Source organism: Nycticebus coucang, chromosome 4 (assembly GCF_027406575.1).
Source record: "Nycticebus coucang isolate mNycCou1 chromosome 4, mNycCou1.pri, whole genome shotgun sequence".
Taxonomy (NCBI): Eukaryota; Metazoa; Chordata; class Mammalia; order Primates; family Lorisidae; genus Nycticebus; species Nycticebus coucang.
In genome coordinates this window covers 117,367,526-117,386,528 of record NC_069783.1, presented here as the reverse complement: position 1 = coordinate 117,386,528, position 19,003 = coordinate 117,367,526, and the positions used below count along the sequence as shown (strand labels likewise).

At 50.1% G+C, this 19,003-nt stretch overlaps 1 protein-coding gene across 1 annotated transcript; it reads right to left on the bottom strand.

Annotated features, from left to right (window-relative positions):
* Nucleotides 1-69: 69 nt before the first annotated feature.
* On the bottom strand, nt 70-18,394 carry CFAP73 (cilia and flagella associated protein 73). The gene is made up of 8 exons (XM_053587896.1): nt 18,111-18,394; nt 6,334-6,508; nt 4,873-4,978; nt 4,023-4,127; nt 3,511-3,711; nt 2,247-2,468; nt 1,772-1,930; nt 70-649 (listed from the first exon to the last, which is right to left on the bottom strand). The coding sequence occupies exons 1-8, from the start codon at nt 18,160-18,162 to the stop codon at nt 572-574; spliced, it is 1,098 nt and encodes a 365-aa protein (XP_053443871.1). The 5' UTR covers nt 18,163-18,394; the 3' UTR covers nt 70-571.
* Between the last annotated feature and the right edge of the window lie 609 nt (nt 18,395-19,003).

Below are 19,003 nucleotides of genomic sequence, written 5' to 3'. Positions count from 1 at the left end.
TGGTGGGTGAGTGTTCCCTGCATGATGCCACTCAGGGTCCCCTGAGGGTGGGTCTGCTGGTGTCTTCATTTAGCACATGAGGAAAAGGAGGCTCAGAGCACAAGCCAGTTGCTTGAGGTAGGAGGCAGGGCTGGGACTTAACAGCACAGCTGTTTCTCTCTGGCTGTGAAGAGGTTAGCACTACCCTTCCCATCCCTGCCCACACACCAAGAGGTCAGGGTCTGTCCTGTCTTTTGTTGTGGACTCTGTCCACCCTATGCCCTCTTGCTCCCCACTCTGTTTGGGGTTCTGAGGTCAAGGGTGCCCCCAGCGGCTAGATTCTCTGGGTGGACCCCTCAGCCACTGGTCCTAACCATCACCTCATCGGGCCCTGCATTTATTGAGTGCCTGCTGTGTACCCCTCATGTAAGCCCTACAGTAATGTGTGCAGGCACAGCCCTCCCATCTTTTTTTTTTTTCCCCCTCACTATCTTTCTGATGAGGAAACAGATTCAGGGAGAGCCACTCAGTCCCCACCCCATAAGAAATGTGGGACCTCCTCTCTTCCGTTGCTTACCTGGATCACAGCTAGCTAGGAGGCTGGGGCCTCAGGCTTGGCCTGACCCAGGCTGACCAGCATGGCAGAGAGGTCCTGGATGAACAGTTTCACCTAGCGGACCGCCATAGCCAAGTCACATTCCAGCCCTTAGTCATTGCCCAGCCCCCAAACCTTCACCGTATGGGGAGTCTGTGAGGCAGAGATGAGGGCTGGAGACCCTCTTCAAAGGCACAACAATGGTGATGGTTCCCAGGGAAGTCCCAGCTACTTGGGAGGCTGAGGCAAGAGAATTGCTTGAGCCCAAGAGTTTGAGGGAGGTTGCTGTATGATGCCAGGGTGACAAAGTGAGACTTTAAAAAAAAAAAAAGTGTCTGAAACCCCCTCCCTCTCCATTTTTTTTTTTTTTTTTTTTTTTGAGACAGTCTGTCCCCTGAGCTAGGATGCATTGCATCATGATAGTTCACAGCAACCTCAAACTCTTGGGCTCAAGCAATCCTTCTGCCTTCAGCTTCCTGAGTAGCTGGGATGATAGGTGCACACCACCATGCCCATCTAGTTTTTCTATTTTTAGTAGAGATGGGGTCTCACTCTTGCTCAGGCTGGTTTCAAACTCTGGAACTCAAGCAATCTCCCTGCCTCAGCCTCTAGAGTACTAGGATTACAGGTTGAGCCACTGGGCCCACTGGCAGCTTCCTCCAGGAAGGTGCCTGCAGGGAGCAAGGATTAATGTAATCTCCTAGATGCTTATATATCTTGCTACTTGTTTATGCTGGTTGATTGGGAGAAAGGAGGGACTCTTGGCATAAACATTGGCCTTCCTGCTCAAGAGAGCACCCTGAAACCTTTCTTCTGGCATATCACAGCATATCACCAGCACAGCCAGATGAACGGGACCCCTCCACTGAGACTTCCTCCTTGGCATTCTAGTTCTAACAAATATGTTAAATATAACTAAGGGAGGGCCACCCATGGAGAAGATGAGACTAAGTTACAAACCAATGAATACGACTGATTCAATTAAAAGAAAAATAAACCTAATGTCAATGAAAATACTAATTGAATGATATGCAGGTGGCAGCATCTAGAACAGTCAGGTGGTAACACTCTAACCCTAACCATAAAGGCCCCATGCTTAACCCAAAGAAGGTGTCCCTAATGGTGGGATTTTAAGCATCATATTTCTGAAGAAGGAAGGGTTTGGGGGCTAAAAAGCATTAAAGGGGGGCAGCTCACCTGCTCCAGCTGCCCCTCAGTGTCCTCAATTTCCAGGGCGGGTGTCTGCTTCTGATGCTGGCTCACTAACTGGAACAGGTGGAGCACTGACATGCTAGCTCGACCCAGAAGCAGAGTCTTCTCAGCTGCTGTGTTCTGGATCTGAATCCACTTGGATTCCTGGAGAAAACCCACTCCACTACCGATTAAGGCAGGAGCTGGCCCAAAGCGGGCTGAGGCCGCTTCCCACTCACTTCTGTCAGTTTGGAGCAGTTAGGCGATCTCAAGAAGAGGCATGCACAAGCCGTATCCGGCTAATAGGGCAGCCACCTCTTTCCCAAAGCGCTCTCCAATGCCTGAAATCCCCTCATTAGCACAGCCACCCCTCTGGAATAAGCGTTGCTCCGTTTGTTCTCTGCACCCCTGGGCGCTCCTCCCCACCCGGCAGTGGGAGCCTGGCATCCGGGGCGCCCTCCTGCCCCACCGCGGGCCGCACCCACTGCAGCTTGCGCTCCCGCGCTGCCTCCAGGCGCTCCCGCAGCTGCGCTCGCTGCTGACCTAGTGCAAGCAGCTCGTCCTGCCAGGCGTCCCTCAGCCGCTGCAGCCTAGCCCGCGCCGCTTCCACCTCGGCCACCCGCTCGCGCTCTGCTATCCTCAGCGCCGCCCGGGTGTCCGCCAGGCTGTCGAAGCGCTCCACCAGCTCAGGGACCTCCTGGAACTAGGGTGGAAGCCGGGAGGAGGCGCGCGTGGACCTGCAGTCCCCTCCTCTTCCCACCCCACCTGGCCCGCCAACGCTCCTCCAGCACCTACTCAGGTTGCCCAACTGAAAAATGGGGCTTCACCAGCCCCAGAAGTGGGAACCCATGGAGTCACAGAGCCTGAACTGAACTCTATTCTCACCTCTCCCCACCCAACCACCACCAAGCCTAGCCTAGCTTCACTACCTGTGATTTCTATTAATGCCGTGATCATTCTGCTAGCATTTATTGTCTGTGTGGGAAAGGAATCCTAACAACCCTGACAAGAGCGCAGCCATTTTGGGAAACAGCTGGTGAGGAAAGCAGGCCAGGAACTAAACTGTAGGATCACAGCAAACCTCCTTCCCAACCCTCCGAATGTTTAAAGGCCATTGTTCCCAGAAAACAACAGAACAGTAACTTTTACTCTGGCCTGGGCTGGCGATCAATTAAAGGAGTAACTCTTGGATTTGCCCTGAGCGCACAAATTAGTCCCTCTGCAGTAGGGGAGACTCTCTCTGGGAACCCCCTCTCACATTCGACCCTACTGATAAGGGATAATGAAAACCTCTTGTGTGAAAGTGAGCCAGCTCCTGGTCAGACTCCACTCTTCTCTTTTTCTCTTCTAATCAAGTCTTTCCAATCGCTGGACTGGACTCCTCTCCTTCTTATGGATTCTGATGCCCTCTCGTCCCCCAACCCAGTCTACCCGTGGTCTCTGTAGTCTGGATCCCTCCTCCCCTACACTAGCCTAAGCGCATGATCTTGAGTAAGAGTTAGCTTTCTGAATTCTCCACGTTTCCCCAGTCAAATGGGGCTGACCATAACAGGATCCATTTCTCTGCACTGTAAAGTGTGGGAGTTATTCGATAACAAAGAGGGGCATATAGGGAGTACTCAATAAGTGATGGTTCTCGGCACACAGTCAGCGCTCTAGGAGTGTGCCCATCCCAAGCTGTCCCTGAGGCGGTCTAGCGCCGCACGGTGGCGCCCAGGCCCAGCTTCCTCCCGCTCGGGACTCACTTGGGGCAGCTGCGCCAGGGCTTGCTGCAGCAGGCGCGCGCAGGGCTCCAGACGCTGCAGGTGGCGTTGCAGCCGCGCACGCTCCCGGCGCAGCTCCTCGAGCTGGGCCTGTAGCCGCAGAGCCTCCGCCTCTTGGCGGCTCGCCCGGTGCCGCTCCTCCGCCGCCCTCTGCAGCGCGCAGCGGCGCCGGGCCTCCGCGTCCTGGAGAGTGAGGACCAGGAGGGGACGACACGCAGGGCTAATGAGCTGGCGGAACTCGCCACCTCCCACCGTCACGTTCTAACATTCACACGCAGAGCCACGGCAGGTTCACAGACGGCCTGCGGGCCAGATTCAGCCAAAATCCCTTACTCCTCTCCTGCCTTTTAAAACTCAAGTACTTCAGGCAGGGCAAGTTTCCTTCCCACCACCCTTTCTTGTATTACTAAACCTACTTCTTTTATTTATGTGACCCTTCTGTCCCCTATAGGAGCGTAAGCTGGCGACCAGCCTTCCCAGCGGTCTCCACTTACCTGAAAGAACTTGTCAAAACGAACAAAGGACTCTTTTAGCTCCTGCTCCTTCCGGTCCAGCTGTTCCCAGCGCTGTTTCAGGGCTGCCATCGTGGTGTGGAACACCTGGGAATGAGAAGCGGGCTGTCTGTGTTTGGGGGTTCAAGACATCCCGTCTGTTGTGCTGGATCTGGGGCTGCTCCCTTGCTCAAACCGTTCATGGCTCACATAGCCCAGGGGTGAAGCCCAGAAGCCCTCCTTTAGGTTCTGAAGGCCACTGTCCCTGTCCTTTCTTCCTACCTCATCTTCCTCTCTCCTCCTGCCGTCTTTCAGCTACTTGACTACCTGTTTTGTCCTTGCCTTCTAGACTTTGCATGTATTTACATCTGCCTGTTTTTGCCTCTTCACCCCATTTCCTTTGCTGGATAAGCCAATTTGCCATCCAGCAGCCTCCAAGACATCACTGCCTCCAGGAAGCCCTTCTTGACCACCCCCATGTGGATGTAGGAGCTTCCTCTAGGTTCCTATAGTCCCTGGGCTTCTCCTCCATGGAAGCCACCACCTGGGCACTTGTCCGTTTTCCTGTCTAGACTGTGTGCCCCACATGATGGAGACCATAGTGAGCTCTCCTGTTCTCAGTGCAATTCCCAGAACATAGTAGGTGCTCCTCGATGTACCCTAATTTATTTACACCAACAACTGGTCTCACCTCATACCCATTTGACAGATGAGGAACTCAAGGCTCCCAGTGGCGAAATGACTTGTCTCACACTTTTTCACTAGTAAGTGGGCTCCATCACTTCCCATCCTTCTGCTCAGCATATTGTTTGTCTGCTGGGACCCCGAAGAAAAGTCTGTGGCCAGGGCTCACCTCCCTCTGGGCCTTCAGGCCTTGGTCTGCATCTGCCAGCTCTTGCCTCTTCTCCAGGAGACGCAGCACTGGTGGGAAGTGGTCTACATTCTGCTCTGGTGTCTTCCTGAAGAGACACAGGAGGAGGTGACAGTGAAGGAAGCCAGAGTCATGTCCCCAGAATTCCCCACTAGGCCTGGAGTGCCCACATTAACCACCTGCTGACTGCAGAATTCTTTGCTCATTCAATAAATCATCCTGAGCATCACCCTGAGCAGGGTGCTGTACTGGAGGCACACCTGTGAATGGGACAAAAATCCCTGCCCCTGGAATGCTGGCATTTGCCAAGGGGCCACCGCATATCAATCTAATAACTAATAATAATATTAAGACATAGCAGGCTCCAAGATGAAAACGTAAGCAGACTAAAGGAATCTTTCAATAGGGAGTCAGAAAGGGTCTCTGAAGAGGTGCATTTGAGTACAGACCTGGGAGAGAGGAGGGAACCAGCCACATGGGTATCTCCAGGGAACAGAGTCTAGGCCAGGACAACAGCAATGCCAAGGTCCCCAGGCAAGAACCCCAATGTGCTAAAGGAGGCCAGTGTGGCTGGAGAAGGGGGACATAGAGGAGAGGTGCAGTTAAAGGGCAGAGAGGTGCAGAGGGACAGACCCCTCCCATGGGCAGGGAGGACTTTGGCCTTCACTCTGAGTGGAGCCCTGGGAGGGTTGACAGTGGGCAGCTATGAGAGTGGTAAGGGGGTGAGAAAAGAGTCAAAGGGGACCCCACAGCCTGGGAGGCAGCAGGAGGGGACGGGCAGACCAGCTCCCTGCTACAGCCGAGCTGAGACACAAAGCAGGCACAGAGCATGCTGCCTCTGCTTGTCCTTAAAATGTAGTTTGGGAAGCTGGGCATTCTGGGAAGAGGAGGCAGGTGGATTGCCTGAGCTCATGAGTTCGAGACCAGCCTGAACTAGAGTGAGACCCCCATCTCTAAAAATACCAAATAGTGGGGAGTTGTGGCAGGTGCATAGTTCCAGCTACTTGGGAGGCTGACGCAAAAGAATCGCTTGAGCCCAAGAGTTTGATGTTGCTGTGAGCTGTGACGCTACGGCCCTCTACCCAGGGTGATTTTTTTCTGTCTCAAAAAAAAAAAAATGCAGTTTGGGGCGGGGTGGGGTGGGAGCAAGACTTCCCAGAATAATCTGTTCCCACCAGAGTTTCAACAATTTAGTCTCAGCTAGATGTTAGTTGGCGGCAGGGGGGTGGGGATTGGAGCAGGTTAATAATCCCTGAGCCCCTGGGGAAGTCACCATTTCTCCCAGAGCCTCAGTTTCTTCCTCTGTGAAGTGGGAGCAATAATACCCCACCATGAACTGCCCAGAGAAGCGGGAAGCCAGGGAGTGAGGGAAAAGGGATGGGCCATCCCACCATTCCCAGCCTCCTTCCAGCCCTCCCTGCCTCCACATCATGTCTCACTCACGTAGGTAGTTTCTCTCGCAAGGCCAGTCGGAAATATTCCTCCCAAGGCACCTCCATTCTCCAGCAGTTTCTAGAGTTTTGCACAAAACTAGGAGGCTCTGGGGATTCTGATGGAGGGTGGTGTAGAAGCGTGTTCAGTACTTGCAGAAGGCAGCCACCAAGCAGGCCCTGGTTGCCTGGGCAACCAACGACACAACATTCCGTTGCCTGGCTGTAGCCTGGGGAATCCACCCCTGCCTCCAAGGGAGAGGAAGAGAGCAGCCTATGCCTCTCTCAGGGAAGCCTTTAACTTGGACCTAAATTGGGGTGTAGTGGAGAGAACATAGGTCCCTCAACCAAGAATTTGCCTCTCTTGGTGTCCCTTGTCCAGACAACCCACTGACTGGCTGGGTGAGATTCCACCTCATGATATGGCTGTATGCTCAGCCAAACACTAAAAAGAATAATTATTTGGCAGCCCTTATTTGACAAACACTGGGCAGAGTAATTCACTCCAGTGAAAAGTGTTGAGGGCCTACTATGTCCCATCTCTTTGAGGCTCCACTCCTAGTGCTGGTGATGGGGCTGCCATGTCTCACCAGCCTGGTTAGGGAGAGAAACCCTGAGATTTAGAAACTAGAGACCATGACTAGCATCCCAAGGAGACCAGCTGGGGAAGGACTGATAGTCTGGACCTGAGGGTTGGGAGTAGGGGAGAAGCTGACATAGTTTGCGCAATTACTGTGGGTCAGATACCATGCTACACACTTTACATATAGTATTTTATTTAATCCTTTTATTTTCTTATCAACATTTTTTGTTTTTTGAGACAGAGTCCCATTATGTCGCCCTCGGTAGAGTGCTATGGCGTCATAGCTCACAGCAACCTCAAACTCTTGGGCTTAAATGATTCTCTTGCCTCATCCTCCCAAGTAGCTGGGACTACAGGCACCCACCACAATGCCTGGCTATATTTTGTTGTTGTTGTTGTTGAAGTTGTCATTGTTGTTTAGCAGGCCCAGGCTGGTTTGAACCTGCCAGCCCTGGTGTATGTGATCGGCACCCCAACTCCCAAGCTACGGGTGCTGAGCCTTATTTAATCCTTAAAACAGCCCTGTGGGTGGTGGTACTAAGGAAAAAATAGCCAGAGTAACATAAAAAGTGCCTATGGACACCAGGTGTAGTGGTGCACACCTATAATCCCAGCTACTCAGGAGGTCAAGGCAGGAGGGAGAGCAATCACTTGAGCCTAGGAGTTCAAATCCAGCCTGGACAACAGAGCAAAATCTCTATCTCAAAAAGAAAAAAAAAAAAAGTACAAGGGGGACTCCAACTGGAAGTTATAAAAACTAGCATCTTGGTCTTTGCTTCAGATCATTTTATTTTCCATTTTAAGTAATTAATTTTTTGGCTGGGCACAGTGGCTCATGCCTGTAATCCTAGCACTCTGAGAGGCCAAGGCAGGTGGATTGCTTGAGCTCATGAGTTTGAAACCAGCCTGAACAAAAGTAAGACCCTGTCTGTACTAAAAAAATAGAAAAACTGAGGCAAGAGGATCCCTTGAGCCTGATTTGGAGGTTGCTGTGAGCTATGACACCATAGCACTCTACCCAGAGCAATAGCTTTAGACTCGGTCTCAAAGAAAAAAAAAAGTAATTAATTTTTCTGTTCAAAGGAATGTATTTTCTTCTTGTAAAGTAATGCTACAACAAAAGTCTATAGTCACTTGTAATGCCTATGTTGCTTTAAACAACTCCTAAGGATTTTTTGCTAGAACATATTTTTAAAAATAGAACTAAAATAATGTACATTTTGTTTTTGAGCATTTTGCATTAAATGTACATACTGACTTTCTGCATAAATTGTGAAATTACAATCAGATATATGTTCTCATTTTTTTCTATTTTTGTAAAAATTGAAATCTTTTTAGAGACAGAAGGCTGGAGTGCAATGGCACCATCATAGCTCACTGCCTCCTTGAACTCTGGGGCTCAAGCGATCCTCCTGCTTCTGTCTCCCAAGTAGCTGGGATATATATAGGCGCCCACCACCATGCCTGGTGGAGATGGAGGTCTCACTATATTACCCTCCCTTTCCTTCCTTCCTTTCTGGTCTTGAACTCCTGGCCTTTCTGGTCTTGAACTCCTGGCCTCAAGTGGTCTTTCTGCCTCAACCTTCCAAACTACTGAGATTATAGACATGAACCACTGCACTTGGCCTCAGTTTTTCTTAACTTTTTAAAAAATGGAGGTACAACTTATACTTAGTAAAATTCACTTTTTTCACATACACTCTTATAGGTTTTGGTAAATGTGTAAAGTCATGTAACCACCACCACTATCAAGATACAGAAACATGTCCTTGTTGTAATCAAGCTTTGCCTCCACCCCAGCCTCAGGCAACGACTGACCTGTTCTCTCAGACTTTTACCTTTTGCAGAATATCATCAGTGAGATTACAATATATACTTCACAGTCTTTTTATTTTTTTGAGACAGAGTCTCACTACATCACCTGGGTAGAGTGCTGTAGCGTCACAGTTCACAGCAACCTCAAATGCTTGGGCTTAAGCGATTCTCTTGCCTCAGCCTCCCAAGTAGCTGGGACTACAGATGCCTGCCACAATGCCCAGCTATTTTTTTGTTGTAGTTGTCATTGTTGTTTGGCAGGTCCAGGCTGGATTCGAACCTGCCATCTTTGGTGTATGTGGCTGGTGCCCTAGCAGCTAAGCTACAGGCGCCCGGTCCACTTCACAGTCTTTTGAGTGTCTTCTTTCACTTAGCAATATTTGTTTGAGGTTTGCTCATGTTGATGTGTATCAACTCATTGTTGAGTAGTATTTATATTTTGTATATTATATCCTTTGTTTAGTTATTCTCCAGATGAAAGACAGTTGGGTTGCTTCTAGTTCTGGGCAGTTGCAAATACAGGCTGTATTCATGTACAGGGTTTTGTTTGTTTTTTTTTGTAGAGACAGAGTCTCACTTTATCGCCCTCGGTAGAGTGCTGTGGCGTCATACAGCTCACAGCAGCCTCCAGCTCCTGGGCTTAGGTGACTCTCTTGCCTCAGCCTCCTGAGTAGCTGGGACTATAGACATCTGCCACAACACCTGGCTATTTTTTTGTTGCAGTTTGGCCGGGGCCGGGTTTGAACCCGCCACCCTTGGTATATGGGGCCAGCGCCCTAGCCACTGAGCCACAGGCACCGCCTCATGTACAGGTTTTTGTTTTCTTTTGTTTTTGTTTTGAGACAGAGTCTCACTATATCGCCCTTGGTAGAATGCAGTGGCATCACAGCTCACAGCAACCTCAAACTCTTGGGCTCAAGAGATCCTCTTGCCTCAGCCTCCCTAGTAGCTGGGACTACAAGTGCCCGCCATAACACTGGCTATTTTTTTTAAATTTTTGTTGTAGTTGTCATTGTTGTTTAGCAGGTCCGGCCAGATTCAAACTCCCTAGCCCCAGTCTATGTGCCTGGCGCCCTAACCAATAACCTATAGGCGCTAAGCCCATGTACAGATTTAATGTGAACTTAAGTTCTCTCTCTCCCTTCCTCCTCCCCTTCCTTCCTTTCTTTCTCAGTCTCTCTCCCCCCCCACCTTGGCTCCTATCCTCTCTTCTTTTTTGGGGTAAGGTTCAGCTCTGTCACCCAAGCAGTGGTTTGATCATAGCCCACCGCAACCTTGAACTCCTGGGCTCAAACGATCTTCCTGCCTTGGCCTCCCAAAACGTGTGATTAAAAGCTTGTATCACCACACCTGGCCTTCAGTTTTCATTTCACTTGTGTAAATATGTCTTGCTGGACATAGGATTGCTGGGACTTACGGCGAGTGTGTAACTGTGTAAAAAACAGCAAATGTTTTTCAAAGTGGGTTATATCATTTTTATGTTCACACTACCAATGTGTGAGAGTTCTGGTGGCTCCATATTCTCAACAACAGTTGGTATTGTTGGTTTAAAAAAAAAGTCAGTCCTGCCAGGCATGGTGGCTCATGCCTATAATCCTAGCACTTTGGGAGGCCAAGGCTGGTGGATTGCCTGAGTTTAGGAGTTTGGTACCAGGGCGGTGCCTGTGGCTCAAAGGAGTAGGGCGCCGGCCCCATATGCTGGAGGTGGCAGGTTCAAACCCAGCCCTGGCCATAAACTGCAAACAAAACAAACAAACAAATAAAATAGTCGGGGTGGCGCCTGTGGCTCAAGGAGTAAGGCACCAACCCTATATACCAGGGGTGGCGAGTTCAAGCCCAGCCCTGGCCAAAACTGCAAAAAAAAAAAGTCTTCTTGGCTCTAGGAGTTTGATACCAGTCTGAGCAAGAGCGAAACCCCGTCTCTACTAAAAATAGAAAAACTAGCTGGGCATCATGGCAGGCACCTGTAGTCCCAGCTACTAGGGAGGCTGAGGCGAGAGGATCTCTTGAACCCAAGAGTTTGAAGTTGCTGTGAGCTTGATGCCACAGCACTCTACCCAGGGTGACAGAGTGAAACTCAAAAAAAAAAGTCATTCAGGCCTAGGGAAATAGCTCATGCCTTTAATCCTGGCACTCTGCTAGTGCTGGTCTCAAACTCCTGACCTCAAGCAGTCTTCCCATCTTGTCCTCCCAGAGTACTAGGAACACAGGCGTGAGCCACTATGCTTGGCCAAGAGTGCAATTCTTGGGTTATATAGTAAGCATTTGTTTAGTTTTTTTTTTTTTTTGTAGAGACAGAGTCTCACTTTATGGCCCTCAGTACAGTGCTGTGGCCTCACACAGCTCACAGCAACCTCCATCTCCTGGGCTTAAGCGATTCTCTTGCCTCAGCCTCCCGAGTAGCTGGGATTACAGGCGCCCGCCACAACGCCCGGCTATTTTTTGGTTGCAGTTTGGCCGGAGCCAGGTTTGAACCCACCACCCTCGGTATATGGGGCTGGCGCCTTACCGACTGAGCCACAGGCGCTGCCCAGCATTTGTTTAGTTTTTAAAGAAACTTCACATTCCTTTGCAGAGAGGCTCTAACATCTTACATTCCCACCAGCAACATATAAATGATCCTGTTTCTCTCCATCCTTGCTATGACCATTATTTTAGTCATTCTGATAGGTGTGTAGTGATACCACGGTGTGGTTTTACTTTGCATTTCTCTAATGGCTAATGATGTTGAACAACTTTTCATGCACTTATTTACCATCTGTATAAACCTTTCAGTAAAATATCTGTTCTGTTCAGCAAAATGCCTGTTGCCTATGTTCTAATTGGGTTGATTTTAACTGTTGAGTTTTGAGAATTCTTTGTATATTCTACACATACATCTAAATAGTCTAGGTAGTTCTCTGTCAATTGTTTTCTTCCAGTCTATGGCTTGTCTTTTCATCCTCTGCAGACGGTCTTTTGCAACACAAAGTTTTTAGTTTTGATGATGTTTAATTTTTGTATTTTCCCTGTATGGATTGTGTTTTTGGTATCAACTACAAGATGGGATTTGAAGCCAGGCAATCTGGAGTAGAGTCCATCCTCTTAACCATGACATTCCAGATGCAGCTGAGCCCTTCTTGGATCTTTCCCTCCTCAGGCCCATTTCTTTCTTTCCATCCCCAGAAGACGCCATCATTTGAAGCTGGCATTCATCACCCCCCCCTTTAATTTCTATCATTTTAGAAGTGGTTTTTACATTTAGTGAGCATCTACTATATGCCAGACACTGTGCTAGATTCAAGGATAAAATGGTGGACAAGACAAAACCTGCCCTCGCAGAGGCCAATGGAGAGGTCAAAGGAATGAAATAACCCTGCAAATATGAGAAGAGGGTTAGGAGAAAAGGTCTGGAGAGGAAGGAGGTGGGACAGAGATGTCTTGAGGAAGTGATGTACAAAGACCCAGAAGAGAATGGTGGTTGGTCAGGTGGTAGGCTGGTGTGTAGAATTCAAAGATGTTGGGTAAGTCAGGGCTGGGTAGGGCCAGATCTGTGCTACAAAGTGACAGACAGGAAACTAAGGCCCAGGGGAGTTAAACATCTCCTCTGAGGACTGGTGACTTTTTTATATGGAGATCGCTCAATCAATTCTTGCTCAGGAACTGCTCATGGCTTGAAGGAGGAGAAACTTCTGACACAACACTTGTCTTCAGAAGGCTGGGGCTAAGGCTTCAGCTCTGCAGCCAACCAATCCACCACCCCGAGGCATTCCCCTCTGTTAAAGTGGGGTGATGCTCTCAAGTCTTCCTGGGGCTCCCTGACATGCTGCAAGGTGGGAGCCCCAGTTTCCCAGTAGTTCAGCCTCCTTGCTCTGTCTGTTCCCTACCTCCGGGAGGGTGGGAATGCTGAGTGACAGCAGGACATGACTTCTCAGCTGACCTTGCCCTTCTTTGGTCACAAACCAACAAGCTCTGGAAACCCGCACCCCCTTCTCCCCCCATCTCATGCTTCGCTTCCGTGGCCTCCTCCTTCCCACTTCTCCATTCCAAGGAAAGGTGTGGGGTGCGCTTCAGAGAGCAGGACTGAGGAAGGAGGAAGTGCGGGGTGTCAGCTGAGAGACAGACACTTTGTTTTCAGGCCCTGGAAGGAGAGGACTTTCTGGGCTCTGCTTCCTCGGCAGCCAGCCTGCAGGAGGGGGTTTTGGAAATCCTGCCCACTCCTCCCACCGCTGCCTCCTGTCCCACGTGGCTCCCTGCCCAGAATCGTGCCCAGCAATCACAAACGGGGCTTTGTGTTCCCCTGACAAAGAACACATGCCTCACCCTCAACCTGGGCCAGGGCCCTGGTCTGCCTCACCCTGATCTTGGCCTCAGATGGTGCCACTTGTCAGGAGAGGACACAGGTTTGGAGACAGACTGGTCTGCCTCCTGGTTAGGAGGTGGTGGTGTATAGGAGCAGGTGGTAAATTACCCCTGAATGAGCCGCCATCCTGGGCACAGTGGGGAGAGAGGAGGTAAGAACTAACACGTCTATTATCACAATGAGAGAGGCCAGATTCCAGCCCTCAAGGGGAAGTGAATTCTATTTAACCCCACAAGTGTGTTGTTTTGAGTCTTTTGCGCCAAGCAGTGTGGGAGGTGCGGCATGAATCAGACATTGTCCCTGACATTTAGGAGATAAGATGCGTATGTAAATCACCACAAAACAAGGGAACATGAGACCAAGGTCACAGAGTGGTGCCAACGGGGCATGGTGGCTGGGTGGGGGGACCGCTGCCTCACTACTGCTCTGTGAGGGCTTCTGGAGGTTGCATGCAGAGCTACGAATGAAGGGCAGCCGTGCTTTTAGAAAGTGGAGGCAGAATTATGTTCTGATTATAAAAGAAGCACAAGCCGTTACATACATATTAGAAAGCCTTCCAGCCCCAGCTGTGCCCCCCTTCCTGATTTATCATCTTCACATCACTTTCTACTCTCTGAGTGTATATTATTATTTTTAGTTTTGTAGAGACAGTCCCACTCTGTCACCCAGGCTGGAGTAGAGTGGCCTGATCACAGCTCACTGCAGCCTGGAACTTCTTCCTGGGTTCAAGTGATCCACCTAGCTCGGCCTCCTCAGTAGCTGTGATGATAGGCACCCACCACAATGCCCAGCTAATTTTTCTGTTTCTTGTGGAGCCTGGGTCTCACTATAGTGCCCAGGCTGGTGTTGAACTCCTGGCCTCAAGCGGTTCTCCTGCCTCAGCCTCTCAAAGTCCTGGGATTATAGATGTGAGCCACTAGGATTGACCCACATTTGTTAAATAAAAAAAATAATATTATATATACATACATACTTTATGGCAATAGGATCATACTGTGTATGTTGTTATGTATGGTTTTCCCTCTACTACCACTTATATGGCTCATGGCTGGGTGCCGTATCTGAGTGGTTAGGGTGTCAGACACATGCACCACAGCTGGTGGGTTTGAATTGGGCCCGGGCCTGCTAACCAAAAAAAAATAGCCTGGCGGCACCTGTGGCTCAAAGGAGTAGGGCACCGGCCCCATATGCTGGAGGTGGTGGGTTCAAACCCAGCCCCGGCAAAAAACTGAAAAAAAGAAAAAAAAATGGCAAAAAAAAATAGCCAAGCATTGTGGTGGGCACCTGTCGTCCCAGCTACTCGGGAGGCTGAGGCAAGAGAATCGCACGAGCCCAGGAGTTTGAGGTTTCTGTGAGCTATGACACCATGGCACTCTATAGAATGTGACAAAGTGAGACTCTGTCTCACTTAAAAAATATATATTTTTTTATTTTATATTTTACATATATATATATTCCTTCATTAATCTTCTTTGAGAACAAGCTTTTTCTTTCTTTTTCTTCTTTTTTTTTTTGAGTCAAAGTCTGTAACCCAGGCTAGAGCCCACCATGGCATCGACCTAGCTCATAGCAACCTCGGACTCCTTGGCACAAGTGATCCTCCCGCCTCAGCCTCCCCAGTAGTTGGGACTACAGGCACTGCCACAATGCCCGGCTAATTTATGTATTTTTAGTAGAGACAGAGGCTTGCTCTTCTTCATGCTGGTCTAGAACTCCTGAGCTCAAGCAATCAATCCTCTTGCCTTGGCCTCCAGAGTGCTAGGATTACAGGAGTGAGCCACCTTACCTCTCCAAGAACAACCTTTTTAACAGCCACATAGTATCCCATGACATTGATGTTACATTGATAACTGTATTATATTGCACCAAATCTCTCATCATCTTTAATCAACTGTACCAGGAGGACATAAACAAGTAAATGGGAAGAAAAAGAGTGTAAAGTGTTTCTTGATAGAAGTAACTGATCCAGCAAAGGCAGTGTGTGTGTGGGGGGGCATGAAGGTGACGTGAGAAAAGTCTTAAACGTTTTGAATTCAGGAGCAGTGTCTGGAGAAACATGTGGCCAGGGATTTCTGTGCCCAGTGGTGTTAATAAACTGAATCTCAAAAACAATAATTGTAGGATTTGCCAATTTCCATGGTGTAAATTATTCTACCCTAGTCAATTTCAAGTTCTCAACCTTGATGTTGCTAAACAGCACCTGCAGGGTGGTGTCACAAGCAGGCTCCAGCTGATACCTAAGGTCAGGCCTGGTCCCTGCTCCGGAATGAGGGACTCTCTACTCTGAGTCTGTGAGCTCTCCCTAGGCCCCAGGTCTGGCATCTCAAATGAATGGGGCATTCAGCCAGTATTGGGCAGAAGGGCCCCTTGGGGAAGTGGGAGCCCTGGCCTTGGAATCTCTCTATCAGATTTCTCAACCAGGATGAAAATCCCCGGATTCCCCCAGCTCAGCGATCTGGAACTGCCCTTGGCCAATGAAGTGTGCTCACCACTGATCCCTGAAATTTGGGGCTGGGCCTGGTACTCCATCCTGGCTATGTCCTCAGGACCCAGTCTCAGAGCTAAGTCACCAAATGGGGCTCAGTATCAGGCACAGGTGTAGGCCCAGGACATCCCACAATGGCTGTGACACTTACTGAGTGTTTGCTATTTGCCATGCTGTGTTAAAGGTCTGAAGTTTATTTTTTTCCAGCCTCACACCAATACTATGAGATGTGTGCTATTATTAGCCCCAAGTTATAGAAGAGGAAACTGAGGCATCAGAGGATAACTCACTTCCCCAAGAGCACCTGCCTTGTAAGTGTAGGTGCCAGGGTTCAATCCCACATCAGCCTGATTCTGAAACCTCTGCTTGTACACCCTGAGCTTAGCATTTCCTCTCACTTAAGGCTTTAATGAAGCACCTGCTGTGTGCATCCCAGGGCACTGGGGTATGCAGGGAAAATGTAGAGTATATCTGTTTGTAAGAAGATGATCATGGGCTTGCCTTTAAGGAGCTTAGGGGTAGAGAGCTGATCATTCTTGAGCACCTGCTATGTGCCAGGAACAATGCTGATGCCAGGTGTCTTACACTGCCGTTGTGATACATTCTCATAACAAGCTGGGAGGATGAGCCTGCCCCCTCCCAGATGAGCAGGCTTCAGCAGGTCACACATCCTCTCTGGGCTGCCATTCCCCTTTTGGTCCCTTGGCAGAGCCTACCATAGGAGACCTCCAACCCCCTGCTAGTTTCAGGTCAAAGCTTCTCATAACAACAGGAAGTGACTGAGCCATGTGGAAAGTTTGAGGAGTGTGGCCACTGCCTCAGGGGAATTGTGGGGTCAGACATCAGATATTGGACAGGTGACAGAGCTGGCTCCCTGGAGGCTGGACTGGCACAGTTTATAGTTTCCATAATTCCCCTGGGGGGCAAAGGAGGGGTGTCTGGGACTGTGACTTCCTGCTTAGCTCTGGAGGATGGGCCAAGAGGGCTGGTTGGCAGTTTGGCTGGCATCCCACAAAGTTCCGGGGCTGGGCCCTTCAGGTTCCATTAGCAGTCCCAGGGGTCTCGATGGCTGGTCTGAGGTCTCTGGAGGCTTTTTAAAAGAAAAAAATTTCAAGTAGGAGCTCCCCTCACTCAGTAGGGGGTGTGTGTGCAGGGTGCAGGAAACTGTCTTGCAGCTGCAGTTACATAGCAAGTACTATTTCCCCCTTAGATTGTACATTTTACTTTGGGGAAGAGCTAGGGTGACTGATAAAGATCACAGTGGAGGGGGTGTAACTGCTTTGGGGGTACCACTGCTCCAGATCTAACCCTGGATCGCCCCTCATACCCTAAGGATGTTGCAATACGCCTAAGACTTGAGGCCTGTTCTGCTAGACCCATTTCCCAGATGGGGTTAACTGAGGCCCAGTCTCTGGGGGGGGTGTCAGAGGTCTCACTAGTCAGCTATCAGCTGAGGAGAGAATTCTAGGGCTTTGAATCCATCATCAGTGTGGCTGGGGTGCTGGGTAGGGAGTTCAGGAAGGAGAATGGGAAGCAGACTGTGGGGCAGGGCTGGGCAGGGCACTCCCGGTCTCGCCCGTCTGGGTGTCAGCTCTGTGCTCATTTTACAGGGGCCTCCTGATTGGTGCCCTGAGCCAGCCACAGTGAGTCAGGCTCAGAGCCAGCTCTTCCAAGAGCTTTTAAGCAGGTAAATATCAAACTCACAGGGAGAAATATCACAAGGAGAAATAAGTGTGCATAAATGTCTGCCCTGGACAGGCCCTTCTTGTCACATTATCTCATTTAAAACTTGAAAAATGTATAAACCTGGTGATGCAAGAGAAAAAAAGAAAGAAAAATCTCTGGGCTTGGTGCCTGTAGCTCAGTGGTTAGGGTGCTGGCCACATGCACTGGGGCTGGTGGGTTAGAACCCAGCCTGATCCTGCTAAACAATGACAACAATAACAAAAACAGGGCGGCACCTGTGGCTCAAAGGAGTAAGGTGCCGGCCCCATATGCTGGAAGTGGCGGGTTCAAACCCAGCCCCGGCCAAAAAAAAAAACTACAAAAAAAAAGCAAAAAATCCCAAAAACAACAATAACAAAAATAGCTAGGCATTGTGGCAGGCGCCTGTATTCCCAGCTACTTGGGAGGCTGAGGCAAGAGAATTGCTTAAGCCCAGGAATTTGAGGTTGCTGTGAGCTGTGACGCCACCGCACTCCTCCGAGGGTGACATAGTGAGACTCTGTCTCAAAAAAAAAAAAAAAAGGAAAAATCCCGGGGTGGCGGGTATATCCTGGAAGGCTTTCCAGGAGAGGTGACATTTGAGCCACACCTTGAAGGACAACAGTCATATCAAACACTTTCTGAAAGTTTACTAGGTGCCTGTTACTGTTTTGAGAATTTTATCTTCATTATCTCATTTAATTCTTTCAAAACCACTAGAGGGAGATACCACGTCATCCCCACTGAACAGAGGAGAAAACCGAACCAAGGCACAGAGAGGTTAGTGACATGCCCAAGTCCTCACGGGTACCAAATGGCAGAGCCAGGATTAAAACCCAGGTTGGCAAATAAACTACTTACTGTGAGACTCCGCCAAGTTATTGAACCCCTCTGAACCTGTTTCTTCATCCATAGAATGGGGCTAATTCTGCATGCCCATCGCTGAGGGTTATTGTGAGGACACAAATGAGCTAATCCTCACAAATCGCCTTGAACAGTGCCTGGGACACAGAAAGTGTTCCAACAATTATAGATGACTTTTCATCATTGCTGGAGTGGTTGTTATCTGCAAGCCTTCCCCTCTCCCTCCAGGATGGCTTCCTCCCCCGCAGTGCCAGCCCGTGACGTTCGTGCAACCGTTCGCACTGTCTGGGCTTCACTGGTAACCAAAACGAGATGGAAAGGGATGTTCGAAGCCCCTCCCTTGATTCTCAACAGACCCCTAGGGAATGTGCGTCTCTTTCTCCAGCGACGCCTCCCGGCCACCGCGGATACTACTTCTGCATTGGGCGCGGAGGTCGCACCGAGGAGGCGGTGCCTAGATGGTAGGCAGGGGAGGGGCAGGAGAGGTGTGAAGGTGTTGGGTGGGGGAACCGGCGGAGGACATACTGTGTCTTTGAGCCCAGTGCCAACTCACCAGGAGCCAGCAACCACGCCCACCATGACCGCGGGCCCCTTTCCACTCGGCAGTGCCCGCCTCGGTGTACCCTGGTTTCCACTGCCCGTGCGCTCTGGTGCGCAAGATTGGGGTGCCGGCAGAGGGCGCGCGAGGAGGGTCGGGGGCGGGCCGGGACCCCACGGGAGGCGGGATTGGGGGGAGGGCCCTAGGCCTCCCCCTCCCGCCCCTGCCCGCCCAACCTGTCCGCCAGACGCCGAGGCAAAAGCCCGCTGTGTCTCCTGAGCACTCCGTCTGCTGGGCCAGGGAGCGGTTCCTACCTGTAGAGTCCAGGCGGGCGCCCCCACCTATTCTTTTT

Bases quoted from the DNA above. Each gene is read 5' to 3' on its own strand.
- CFAP73 (XM_053587896.1), bottom strand. From the start codon at position 18,162: ATGGATGAAGAAACAGGTTCAGAGGGGTTCAATAACTTGGCGGAGTCT. The intron at 2,469-3,510 runs GTGAGTCCCGAG...CTTCCACCCTAG, and splicing joins CCCTGGCGCAGCTGCCCCAA to TTCCAGGAGGTCCCTGAGCT. The intron at 650-1,771 runs GTGAGCTGCCCC...GCGGTCCGCTAG, and splicing joins CTGAGGGGCAGCTGGAGCAG to GTGAAACTGTTCATCCAGGA.